The 14,034-nt window shown below is 39.4% G+C and overlaps 1 protein-coding gene across 1 annotated transcript in view; it reads left to right on the top strand.

Moving 5' to 3' along the window:
- The first annotated feature begins 1,932 nt into the window (after positions 1 to 1,932).
- sppl3 (signal peptide peptidase 3) overlaps positions 1,933 to 14,034 on the top strand; it is a 33,086-nt gene continuing 20,984 nt past the window's right edge. The window contains exon 1 of the mRNA XM_037692033.1: positions 1,933 to 2,375. Within this exon, the coding sequence (XP_037547961.1) occupies positions 2,350 to 2,375 (26 nt within the window). The 5' untranslated portion in view covers positions 1,933 to 2,349. The remainder of the gene's footprint in view (positions 2,376 to 14,034) is intronic.

The following is a 14,034-nucleotide window of genomic DNA, read 5'->3' as shown; positions in this document are numbered from 1 at the left end:
CCCTTATCTCAGTGAGTGTTAGTTTGTCTGTATGGATGTCAAAATATTTCATAAACCAGAGGGCAGATTTTTATGAAATTCTCCTAAAGTAATTCTTTGATGTACATCTACAGCTGATTACATTTGGAGTATCTAAATTTACGATGGCTGCCACAGCTGATTGACACATATTGAGTTAAAATATGACTTGGTAGTTATTCACAACACATACTCTGAGCGGGACATATTGTGATATTACTTGAGATTTGGCACATTTATTTCAAGGTTTTACCAAAACAGCAACTCCATCCCTTCTTATCATAAGATAGTTAGATAATCACAACTGAGGGATGACAGGTGGTGGGTGATATGCATTCCTCCAAGCTTTAGAGCTTAGATTTGGAAAATCATAGCATTGCATTCCTGCCAGCTTTGTGCAAAACTGTGAAACGTGTACACTTCAATACAAGTGACTCCAAAAATTAATTCATTCGTTCAACCTTTATTTAGACAGGTCAATCCCATTGAGCCTTGATGACTCATTTACAAGAGAGACCTGATTTCAACAAAGAATGATGACAACAATGGACAACAGCGACAACAATAAACAGTTATAAAAAGTCATACTACAGTTTTTTTTATAATAACAAATAGGATGGCTAAAAGAAAAAGGTAACAAAAAAAAACAGCTAGATTCTAAGGCGAATGTAGAAAACTAAAAACAGGAACATATCTGAATTGGTCCCTGCCAGGAGTCCAACAGATTCTTAAAGCCACTTAGAGAGGTCAAGGTGGAGAGCTTCACTTGTTTTTGTAAGGTATTCCAGGAAACAGGAGCGGAGTAGAAGGCCCTTTTGTCTAGTTCAGTCCTCATTGAGGGAACACTGCAGGTAATAATGTCCTGAGAGTGCACGCCGTAGCTGCACTCACGCAGAGACATGTAGGAGGAGATGTATGAAGGCAGCAGACCAAGAAGTGATTTAAAGATGAAAATGTACCAGTGGGAGAGTCTGCGTGAAGTTAATGATGTCCAGTTAACCACTGAATACAGGGTGCAGTTGTGAGTACGATAATCACAGCCGGTTATGAATCTTAGTGCACCATGATAGACAGCATCCAACATCTGCAGGGTTCAATTAAATCAATTAAAAATCCATCCATCCATCCATTATCTTTACCCGCTTATTCCATTTTGGGTCACGGGGGTCGCTGGTGCCCATGTCCAGCAATCACTGTGCGAGGGGCGGTGTACACCCTGGACAGGTCGCAAGACCATCACAGGGCCACATTGAGACAAATGAGACAAACAACCATTCACTTTCTCACTCACACCTAGGGACAATTTAGAGTTACCAATCAACCTAACATGCATGTGTTTGGTATGTGGGAGGAAACCGGAGCACGAGGAGAAAACCCACGCATGCACGGAGAGAACATGCAAACTCCACACAGAAAGGCCCCTGGACCAGGGTTTGAACCAGGGACCTGCTGTTGGGAGGCAGCGGCTCTGCCAGTTGCGCCACCGTGCTGCCCCAATTAAAAATCAATTAAAATAATTTTAAAAATCAATTAAAAACAACTAGAAATAATTTTGTTGTATGGTTCTAATTCTATATGTGTTAAAAATGATTCAAGTTTAGTTCAGTGGTGATTCAAGTTTGAAACTTGAACCTTTGACACCATCTATCTGTAATGAAATATCTGCTCTGAGTCTAAATTACCTTATTTAATAATGTATTTTGCAGTCTACGTAATATTCGGGCTTCAGTGGGGTGGGGGTATGAGCGCGACAGGCTGCAGTGCTGGCGGGTAAAAAGGAAATAATTGCCATGTTTTCAGTGCATGACAGCGTTTAGAGCGCGTCCCCGTGCAAACCTACGGCAGGGTGATTGTGCGCGTTCGCGAGGACTCGCTATAGAAAACAAAGCTGAACGTCTTCCATATCAGCCAGCGGTGCAGACGTGAGGAATTTCCGAATTTACTCTGGCTACATCGGACTGAATATGGATTTACAGTGGGTGTAGCATCGTTGCGGACCGAGCCTTCCTGGCTGGGGGTGACGGCAGGACATTAGTGAAGCCGACGAGAAAAATTACATGTTTTTTTTGTTTTGTTTTCTTTTCTTTAGGGGGGGGTGCTTTGTCTTGTCCACCAAACGATAGCAAACCATCATTCGTTTCAATCGCCGAGAAATTCAGCTAGTGATCACTAGCTGCTCCCCGGAATGTATCATCATGTTGCCACCTAGAAGTGACTGCTAGGACGGCGGATTGCGAAGGAAAAGCAGAAATCCTCTCCCAGGTCCCAACGGGTTGACACCCGGACCTGAATCTGTTAGCCGAAGCCGCGGAGCCCAGTGTTTTCGGCGATATGGCGGAGCAAGGCTACTCCTCTTGGTGAGTGCGCACAGGCGTTGCGCTACCGATTAGTAGCTACACACTGTTAGCATGCTGCTAACTCCGACTTCATTATGACTTAAAAACAGCTAATTCTGCGCCTGTCTTCTTGTGCATGTATTTGTCTCATCTCGGTGACGGCTTCATTTCGATTTGTAACCATGTAGTGGCAAAATTATCACGCAAACACTTATATTTTCCCCAACCTCTCCGGCTAGCTGCAGCTATTGGTAAGCTAACTTTATTCAGCTGCGGTCAAATCCAAGGATGCTATTGTGAGCGAACACCGAAAAGCTAGCCCTCCTGTTGACGGCTTGACATGCTCATTTGGGTTTGTTGGAAAGTGTATTACTGTGTCTTTTTTTTTTAATCACTGCAGCTTGTACCTAAATTGGGTCATTGGGTGCTAGATTGACGGTATGGAGCAGCAAAGTTGACGTTAGCTTGGTTTTCTCGTCGACCGACTGCACACAGCAACAAAGGTTAAGCTAAACTAGCATCGCTTTCTTGACAGAAAATGCCTCTTTTTGTTTTGTGAATTAGCAGCTGTTGTCACAAGTGAACATTTTTTTTGGATTAGTGCTGAATACGTGTTTAAAAGTCCGCTTATTATTGTTAAGGTTCCTTGTCAGTGCTTGGTTAGTAGATTTGGCGAAGATACTTGTTTACAAAGAAGAGCGTTGTTCCCTATGAATGAAAATGACCACTTTGTCAAGGCCTAGTTTGGTCAATGTTGGTAAAATTGTTACAAACGCTGAGTCTGTCTATCATTTGTATAATGTATCAAAAACAGTGGTTGTGTTGTGTATCTCGAGCCATTCTGTTTAAGAGTAGAAAGGGTTGCAAATGATTTACATAACTTGAAATTACTTTTTAACTCATCAGTTTTCCAAATCTTTCCAGTCGAGGATTTTTCTTTAAACTCAAGAGTGACGTAAATACTTTTCTATTATTATCATGTAACAGAGGAATAAGTCTTGTGTGCAGGAGAAGCATAATTTCCTAAAGACATCCTCATTTTCGTTCAGACTGAACACTTCTTAATCACACAATTTAATTAAATGCACAACAAATTATTATTGGTCATTTATTAATCTGGCTTATTTATACTATCATGATTGCTGCTGACAGGCATTAGTGAGGTGAGGAGCTAGTTGATAAATGATCACTATCAGTTATAATACACAAGAAATTAAAAGTAATATCATCAATATTCATTTTCTGGACTATTCATTTCACTTCATACTTCTCTAACCATAAGTATTTCAGTGATGTTGAATTATGTGATTGTAGTTTTTAAGAAGCTAATATCACCAGACCACTTCTTTTTCAATATACCATACCTTGCATTAAATATATGTTTATGGAAGTGATAACTAAACTGGGCAGAGTTGGGGGTTTGAATCCAGCAGCAGTCACATGCCCAAGTGTTCCTGGGCAAGACACTGAACCCCTCGTTGCCTTCGATGTGTGTCCCATCAGTGTATGAATGTGATAAAGCACATATTAGTCTTTTTAGAATGATTTGTTCAATTAGCTTTGTAGAGATCTAGTAGAGTGTTGTATGAATGGGTAAATGAGGGCACAGATTGTAGTGTAAAGCGCTTTGAGTGTCTTGGTAAGGCGCTACATAAGTACAGTCCATTTATTTACCATTTAGCTAGAATTAAAAAGTAAAAGCTTCATTGCACTTCCTTAAATTCAATCCACTACAGCGATTCAGTGATTGGTTCTACCTTTTTTCTGTACTTGTTTCAAATTATGAAACAGTCAAAGAAGTTTCAGTTTTACTTTAAAATAAAAAGCAACATTTATCCAACATTGTGAAGGGGTCCTAACTGGGCTGGTATGAGATTCTTACACTGTTAGGTTTTAGCAAAAAATAGTTCACCACAATATTCTTATAACATTTTCAAAAATGAATCATATTGTTTGGTTTTATTTAAACACAAAAAATGCACCTTTGCTGTTTAAATGATATCACATATTGCCTAGTAATGAAAGGTATAACAACATAATACCTAATAATATAGTTTTAATTTGTTAATATTGCACAGGTATATTTAAGGAGACTGAGAAAATACAAATTTACATATTGACTGTCACTTTGTTTAAAGTCAGTGGTTCAGATTTTTCCTGCAGTTACAACAGATTTAAAACTAATTATTTATCAAATTTGTGTTTTTGATGCTATTGAAGATCTAAGCTATTCATTTAATCAGATGTATTGATTCTTTTAAATTTAATGTAAATGTAGTGTCAGCAAAAACACAAGCGTTAACAAACTAAGTAATTGTGTTTATAGCTCAGAATATTACTTCTCTGCTGTTCTGCTTTTTATAAATTAACATTGAAAAGCCTGATCATCCATCCATCCATCCTCCCGGGGCATCCCAAGGCGTTTCCATACTAGAGAAGATACTTAATCCTTCCAGCAAGGTCTGACCTGGGATCTTCTCCCAGTGGGGCATGCCTGGAAAACCTCCAAAGAGAGCCACCTCAACCGACTCCTTTCAATGTGGAGGAGCAGTGGCTCTATTCCGAGCTCCCCCTGGATGACGAGTCTCAACCTTATCTCTAAATCCAGCCACATATGGAGAAGGCTCGTTTCAGCTGCTTGTATCCAGAATCACTTCACTTCCGGCGAGCTGATGGACGGCAGCTCCCTCCGGCTTCTCTGCAGTCTTTTATCATCAAACTGACCCGTTTTTTCGAACCGGACTAAAGTTGGTCCCCCTTCCAACCGAATTCAGTGTTCAGTGACTCAGAGAGCCAGACAGGACCGTCCAAAAATATATTTTGGTCCAAGATCGGCTGCTCCCACCCCACCGGTCACTCTGAGCGCACCCTGCCGGCCAGGTGACCCCTCGAGCTGGGGAGTCGTCGCACAAAGGTCCGGTGTTTTTTCTGTCTCTCTGGACCTCAACGATCTTTCATCTGGACCTTTGTGGTTCTACCTGGTTCCGACAAAAATCGCCGGGTGGTATTTTGCTGGTTTTCTGCTGGACTGGCCCTCGTGGTGTCTACATAGGTGTGGGGGAAGTGTACCTGTGACCCTCGAACTGGACCAGAACCGAACAGAGTTGGCTGTGGGGGACTTTTGTCTTCAACAGAGCCGGTCTCAGCTTCAGTGAGCAGCCCGTTACTTTTCACAAAGGACTGTCCACCTCCGTGGAATTGCTGTTTTCGCCTGGAGGAGATGCTCCGGTGCTTTGAAGTGCCACCGGACCGGAGCAGAACCGGGCCAGGGACAACTTCAGCCTCTCCGTTTCTCGTGCTGTGGAGCGCCGGAGCCGGACTGGAGCAGAACCGGACCGGACCAGTGTCGACTTCAGCCTCCGCCTCTCCGGTCAGTCTCGTTTTTCACTGGGGGTGCCTCTCATGCTGTCGGGTGTGGAGGTGTTGTGCTGAGAAGCGGAGGAGCAGCATGAAGGAGCAGGGCTGCGTGATGCTCGATAGAAGTTCGGAGTTTGTATCGGAGTTGCTGCAGGCCTCCATCCAAACTCACCTGGATAATAATTAATTTTATTCCGGATCACGCTGTTGGCCCCTGTTGACCTGAAACGAGCTAGGATCATGCCTTTCACTTCAGGATGATTTTCTGGCAGCTCGTTCTGCTATTTGCTGCGAATTATCTGTTTCTGTTTTGGCCTGTTGATTCTGGACCCAGCTTCTGTTTCCCATGGGAGCATCCATCCATCCATCCATCCAACCATCCATCCATCCATCCATCCATCCGTCTTCACTGGGGGGCCGGAGCCCCCCTTAGCCCAATTCAAACTGCAGTTGGGCCACCTCGTCGGGTTTGTTTGCCCATTTGAATTGTGACATTTTATGGTCTGAGACTTTTCTGCATCATTCATATTACTGTCACTATTTTCAGTTCTCAGATTATCTGGAGTCACTGAATCTTGTTAATACACCTGAATCTGCCCATCACTGCAACTTTCACTGTTTTTGGGTTCGGAATGATCGCGTCTTCATTAATGTTTCTCATTATTCGATTATGGGGGCTAATTGTCACACTGTTAACTCCTGTAATTACACATCAGTCACAAAAAACTCAAGAAAATGTCTGATAATAATGTTATTACTGCTCTCAGGGATTCAACCCAATCCTGGACCCCCCACTGTTTATATGACACCAAATGACTTTAAGAACATGTCTGGTCTTCATTTTCTGCATGTAAACGCACTTAGCCTTCTGAGAAAACTTGATGCCTTGAAAATTCTGGTCAGTTCTTCTGGGGCAGACATAATCTTCATCTCTGAAACCTGGCTCAACTAATCTGTACTCAATAATGACCTGGCAATCAATGGATTTAACATCTACCGCTGTGATCATCAAAAAAGGGGGGAGGAGTCGTTGTTTACATCAGAGATTCTTTGGTTGCTAGTCCCGTGTCTTCTAAAACAATTCCAAACCAGTTTGAAGCCTTAGCTGTAAATATCACCTTGAATGGTGGCCAGATCTTATCTGTAGTCTGTTGTTACCGTCCACCCTCAGCAACACCTGAGGCTCTGTCCGCCCTGATGAAATTTCTTGGTCATTTAAAATTCAAAGAGATCCTTTTGGCAGGAGACCTCAACATTAATTGTGGTAAGTCGACCCCCCTCTGTGATAAATTCAAGGAATGTTGCCTGTCTCTCAATCTTACCCAATTGATCAACTCTCCCACTAGATTAAATAAAAACCGTCCTGAAAAATCTTCCATCTTAGACCTATTTCTAACTAATATGCCTCACAAATTCCCTGGTACAGGTGTATTTGCCAATATCTTGAGTGATCATTGTGTGACAGTGGCTTTGAGAGATATTAAACTTCCACCTTCTAAGCCCCGATTAATTCAAAAAAGGGATCTGAAACATTTTTGTGAACAGTCATTCCTCTGGGATCTGTCTCACTGTGACTGGCATCGTATTCTGTTAACTGATGACGTGAACTCCGCTTGGAACTATTTTCATAATAGTTTCATTTATTTTGTGAACAAACATGCTCCTTTTCATCAGTTCAGAATAAAGGGACGAGACAGCCCCTGGTTTACTCCAGAGGTAGTTGACCTCCTGCACAGGAGAGACCATCTTTGGGCCACAGCGAGAAAATCTGACTCAGACACTGATTGGTTGAGTTTTCGACAGATGAGGAATAAATGCACAACTGCTGTCAAAGCAGCAAAACGCAACAATTTCTTATCTCAGACCTCCAAAAATCTAAATGACCCTAACAGATTCTGGAAAACCATCAAATCTCTCTTTGGCACCCCCCAATCATCTCATCACAACTTCTCGTTAACTCTGTTCCTGTGTCAAATAAGCACGAGATCCTGAACTGTTTCAACAAACATTTTGTTGCTTCTAGTTCTTTATTTGACACTGTTACTAATGGAAAATCAGCCACTTCACTTAATAACCAAACTTCTACAAATCAAATCCCTCCTACAAGTCAATCCTCAGTTAATCACACCTACTCTTTTTCTCTGTTCTCAGTCAGTGAGGTCAATAAACTGTTAAAAGATCTTGATCCTAAAAAATCTGCAGGTCCAGATGAACTTCCACCTTATTTCTTAAGGCTGGCTGCTCATATCATCACAGTCCCTGTGACCCACATCTTCAATCTCTCCATAAGACAAAACTCCATCCCAGACACTTGGAAAACAGCCTTTGTTCTTCCTTTGCTGAAGGGAGGTGACCCCCACCTCACTGAACAACTATCGACCAATCTCTAAACTCTGTATTTTAGCCAAGGTTCTAGAAAAACTGATAAACTCTCAAATCATAAATTACCTGGACTCATTTAACATCTTACCTCCACATCAATCTGGTTTCAGGAAAAAAACACAGCACAACCACTGCTTCACTGAAGGTTCTTAATGACGTTGTTGAAGCACTGGATGCTAAGGATTATTGTGCTGCACTTTTCTTAGATCTGTCTAAAGCTTTTGATACTGTGGATCATAACATCTTGTGTCATAAGCTCTCAGAAATTGGTTTCTCAGAACACACCATTGGTTGTCCTGATGCATGCTCAATAATCCATTGGTTGGATTGGTTGGATTGGCTGGATAACACCATTGGTTGGTTCTCTAACTATCTTTCAGACTGGAGGTAATGTGTTCAACATAATGGTACTTCCTCCAGTTATTTAACAATCAACAATGGTGTACCACAAGGCTCAGTCTTAGGACCCACCCTCTTTACAATCTACATACATAACGTAGGTAAAAACATCCCTGATGCATCCATACATTTCTATGCTGATGACACAGTTGTTTATTGTCGAGCTAAAACTGTTGCTAAGACTTTCCAGCGTTTGAAATCTGCATTCAACTACATCCAGACAGATTTGTTCCACCTCAAACTTGTCCTAAATGCCGACAAAACCAAAGGGATGCTTTTTTCAAATAGAAAGTTGGCCCCAGCAGTTCTTCCTCCGATTTGATCCTAAAATGGTGTCCCGATTGAGTTTGTTGATTCCTATAAATATTTGGGTATCTTGGTCGACTTACATCTCTCTTTTAAGCTCCATGTGGAAAACTTGGTAAAGAAACTGAAAGTTAAACTGGGTTTCTTTTTCAGAAACAGATCCAGTCTAACCCTGAATGCTAGGAAATGCCTTGTATCTGTGACTTTCCTTCCCTCCATTGATTACGGTGACATTATTTACATGAACGCTCTTACAAGAACCCTGCAGATGTTGGATGCTGTCTATCATGGTGCACTAAGATTCATAACTGGCTGTGATTATCTTACCCACCACTGCACCCTGTATTCACTGGTTAACTGGACATCATTAACTTCACGCAGTCTCTCCCACTGGTGCATTTTCATCTTTAAATCACTTCTTGGTCTGCTGCCTTCTTACATCACCTCCTACATGTCCCTGCATGAGTGCAGCTATGGCATGCGCTCTCAGGACATTATTACCTGCAGTGTTCGCTCAATGAGGACTGAACTAGGCAAAAGGGCCTTCTCCTACTCCGCTCCTGTTTCCTGGAATATCTTACAAAAAGATTTGAAGCTCTCGACCTTGACCTCTCTAAGTGGCTTTAAGAATCTGTTGGACTTCTGGCAGGGACCAACGCAGACATGTTCCTGTTTTTAGTTTTCTACATTCGCCTTAGAATCTAGCTGGTTTTTTTTTGGTTACCTTTTTCTTTTAGTCATCCTATTTGTAAAAAAAATAAAAAAATAAATAAAAAACCTTTATTATGACTTTTAATAATTGTTTATTGTTGTTGCTGTTGTCCATTGTTGTCATCTTTCTTTGTTGAAATCAGGCCTCTCTTGTAAATGAGTCCTGGAGGCTCAATGGGATTTACCTGTCTAAATGAAGGTTGAATGAATCTTGTTTTTTAGAACGCAATCCACATCTCATGTCTGTGGGTGAAGGGTGACACATGGGCAAAACAGCTGATCAAGAGTTTTGCCTTTTGTCTCAACTCTTTCTTCACCATGAGAGTTCATTATTGTGGACAAAGCCCCAATCTTTCAATCCATCTCCTGCTCCATCCTAATTTCACTTCCAAACAAGACTCCCAGATATTTGAATTCCTCAGCCTGAGACAAACACTCATAATCCTAAATGAGTGTTAATTGATTAGCTGGGTTATTAGCCTTTTGTATCAGTATATGTTGATATGTTAACTTTTGTAATGTGTTGCAAACATTAATTTAAAAACTTAATTTGAAAAGAAATACAGGTGTTGCTCTTCTGTTAGACAAGCCATGGCTAACTCTTTAGATGTTCGAGAAAATGCACAACCAATGTCTTTTTAAAAATAAATTTCAGACAGCTAAATCATGGGAACGGTATCATGAGAAAACTGATTTAGGCACTGATGTGTTGACACTGTATCTTGAAAAGCCATGCCTAGTCCTAACATGCAGTTAAATCATGTTTATTGACTTATTAACACACAAAGCCCACTTGGAGATCCTGAGAAAAAATCTTGTAGACTGATATAATTCATATAAAGAAGTGTGTTATGAAAAGGTTGGATTTGCATTCTTTAGTGAATATATATTGCTAGACTTTAATAATGTTGTAAGAAGAGAGAAAGGTTGACTATTACAAAGTCTAGGGATGTACGATATGGCATATAATTCACATCACGATATGTATTGTGATGGGTGGCGGTAACGATATATATCACAATATGTTTTTGGTATAAAACTATGAATTAGGAAAAAAGCATAGGGTGTCCTTTTGCCATCATTTATTTTGAAAACTTCTATACCACAAAATAATCTCAATTAAGAAAATTCCACTACTAGGTCCAGAGAGTTTTTAAATAATTAACAAATTAAGTGTTAGGCTTCTTTCTTGTAGTGCAAAACAGTGCAAAATATATCAAATGTAGTTTTAGCCATATGTTTTAAACAAAATAATATGTTGTTAACTCTTAACAGTTTCCAGCATTCTCAAGAAATGAACAGCAACAGAGCAACATTTTACACTCAAACACTTCACCCTCCAACCCTCTAGTGGGCATCTCCTTCCGCTTTAAGGAGAGCTGACACAAAAAGGCGACCAGTTTCCTCTGTGGCTTTTATCAGAGGGTCTCGCAGTAAAATCACACAACACAACGTTCTTTTCACAGATCATAGAGCAGGTTTAATCATTTCTTTTTTTTGTTAGCTCAAATGCACTCTCTAAAGTTGACCAACGAACTTTCGACAAAAAAAAAAAATCTTTCGACAGAACATAGCGTTTTGCGCATGCGTCCAAATACGAGTATGGCAAGCTGGAAGTAGTTAACGTGCAGCTTCACTACTTAGCTCTCGAAGAAAGGACTTTAACATCACTTACGCACAGTTTTTAACTAAAAAAAGTAACGATTAAATCTGACGACTCTGATTTTTACATCAGACACAGCATTAATGTGGTTAGCCGGTAGAATACAGATCTCTCATAGGATAAATGTCTATAATTTCTACCGTGTGCCGTATATATCGTGCATTCCTATTACAAACTTTAAGATTTATTAACTACACTTCCTAAAGATATTGTATATGTGCATTTAATCTTTCCTCTAACTTGAAGGTAAGCTATTTACTACAGATGCTGGGTGAAATACAAAATGTGTTTCACTTTTTAAGCCATTTTTAAAATGGACTAGGCAAATATGGTTCATGCATGATTGGAACAGAAACTGCTGAGAAACAGATCAAGCTGCAGCTTGAAAATAGTACTATTTATGACACTGGTTTCCATTTTTGTACTATACCAACTTCAGCACATCTTGGCTTTTCATCTAATTATCTCTGGTAAAACAGTAACTTCTGGTAAGCGTATTTCTTTAAATAGTTGTTTTTATCTAAACTGTTTGTCTTAATAGTATTTAGCAGAGCTTTAGAAATGGAAAAAGGAAGGTGTTCAGCTAATTGAAGAAATTGGTTTTATTGGCTTTAGCGTTGTTTTGTTTAATCTTAACTTTTTAGCAGCATCCAGTGAGTACACTATCTCACAGGCCTACATTTTGTCAACATGCATAATTTTATTGCAGTTTTGCAAAAGTATTTCCATTTTTGTGTATACTTAAATTAAAACATACACTATAAACTGAATGCAATAATTTTGGTCCACCACAAACATTCTGAGGGGGAAAAAAACCAAAAGCATCCTGTTGAAATTAAAACTGACAGTTTCAACATCCATAATGAGCTTCCATCATTTTACCGGTCATACTTTAATGTAATAATGATAACATCAGAGATTTAATTGCTGAACCAAACACCACAAAACCTCTCCGGGCGCATGTGATTTAAGCCAAATAAAAAAGATTAGGTGGCCAGTTACTTGAAGGAGGTAATTTGTCAGATTACTGTCAGAATTGTGTCAGTTAAACTCACTAATGCTAATCTCAAACGTACATGTATGGCAGCATAAAAACATTGGTAATTTCAGTTACTTTAGTGTCAATTAATCCTTGGCTAATATGTGGTGATTGTGCCAAACTTGTTTTCTGATCAGTATCTCTTTTTTAAAACTTTAATTATAAACTGAATATATTATCCCAGCTATTGTGTATACGGTATGTATTTCTGCTTAATCTCTACTTTGGATTGGTAAAAATGAAGCAGCTAATGCCAATTGCAACATCTTGGGGTATCTAAAACTATTGACCCTCTTGTATTTGATATTTGAACTTAAACATTTGACAACTTATTAGCCTAATCAAATATTTTAATACTTGTAAAATGTGTAAGCCAAATTCATCTGAACATGAATGTACCACTTTGCATTTTTACCCTCAAAACCTTCACAATAGTGCATGGGCCATCAGAGTGAAGGCTGAAGAAGAGAAGGAAGCTGATGAAGCTAAACCCCTACAATATGTTCAAGTTGGGTGATCTTTTGCTATAAAATGATCGCAGCAGAAGTGGTGGGTCATACTGTAAAGAAATCGGGTCAAATACTCGTTTTTCACACAAACAGGGAGGCGAAATCTTGATTCTATAACTTTATTTTTTTTAAATGCCTATTGATTTATTGTGAAATTGCTTCAAAATGCAAAAAACAACAAGGTAAATAATGATTGTGCATTGAGTCTTTTTTCAAAGATAAAAAGGTTTTTAAAACAGAAGCTCAACCAGAAGCCCAAGATGTCCTAAAATTACATAATAATACAGCTTGACGAGCAATTTCAGGCAGATGGTATTGGGGTATAATTTTAGGGAGATTTAATGGTACCAAAAATTGGATACCACCCAAATGGATAAGTAGCTATACACAGCTTGGTAAACGTTTTTGTGTCAGAGTGGCATGATGGGACACACCTTGTTTGATACATGTGCTGCTGATCTACTAATTTGCGCAATGCTTTTAAGCAGTTCTAAACACATACTTCTCTCTCTTGGCCCTCATAAACAAATTAAAAAGGCAAGTTATGGTGGTACATAAGGATGTCTTCTTTACATCGTTTTGCAATCTCTGCATGCACCAATTTTTGGTTTGGTTTCATTTGTATATTTTGTTGTGCACATAGTTTTATTTACTTCCATATGGCTGACTAAATAGATCACTACATTAAGTTATTTTTATTCCTAGACCTACTAATATACAGTTTCAGATGTCCTTTTTTTAAACTGTCCAGTTATAGTTTGATATGCAGAATCTTTACAGCTGCGGGTATGTTATTTGAATCCTAACATTTGGTGGCGTTGTCAAGTTTCTCTTCCTTTATTTTGGTTTTGCAGTTTCTATAAGTTCATGCTTTCTCAACCAGAACTCCATCCATCACATTTCAAATGAAGCTCTGAAAGTACTTCTACCTTGGTTGAAGGCATTTATAGTCACAAAGGACGTATAACTTGAGAGCAGGCCTACACAGTTGTCATGTTAATTCATTTTAATTGTTTGCTCTCTGTCTCTTTGGACATAGTTCAATTGTTACACTGTGCTCCTATCCCCATGAAAGTTTGCAAAACTAACTATTCTGTATTTTTGCTTATTTTCTATATGTAAATGTAATTTTTATTCAAAGAAAAAGGTATTCAAGGGTATTGTCAATTGTCATTAATGTCGACACTACTGGCCTGGCTTGTTTGTTGTTGTTGTTTGTTTATTTGTTTTTTAGCAGCAATGGAAATTTTGGCGTTCTTGTCTGGATGTCGGGTTTTAGTTTTTGTCGCTGGAGATATATATATATATATATCT

The sequence above is a fragment of the Nematolebias whitei genome, chromosome 18 (assembly GCF_014905685.2).
Source record: "Nematolebias whitei isolate Nwh7 chromosome 18, NemWhi1, whole genome shotgun sequence".
Classification (NCBI taxonomy): Eukaryota; Metazoa; Chordata; class Actinopteri; order Cyprinodontiformes; family Rivulidae; genus Nematolebias; species Nematolebias whitei.
This window is presented reverse-complemented; position numbering and strand designations above follow the sequence as displayed.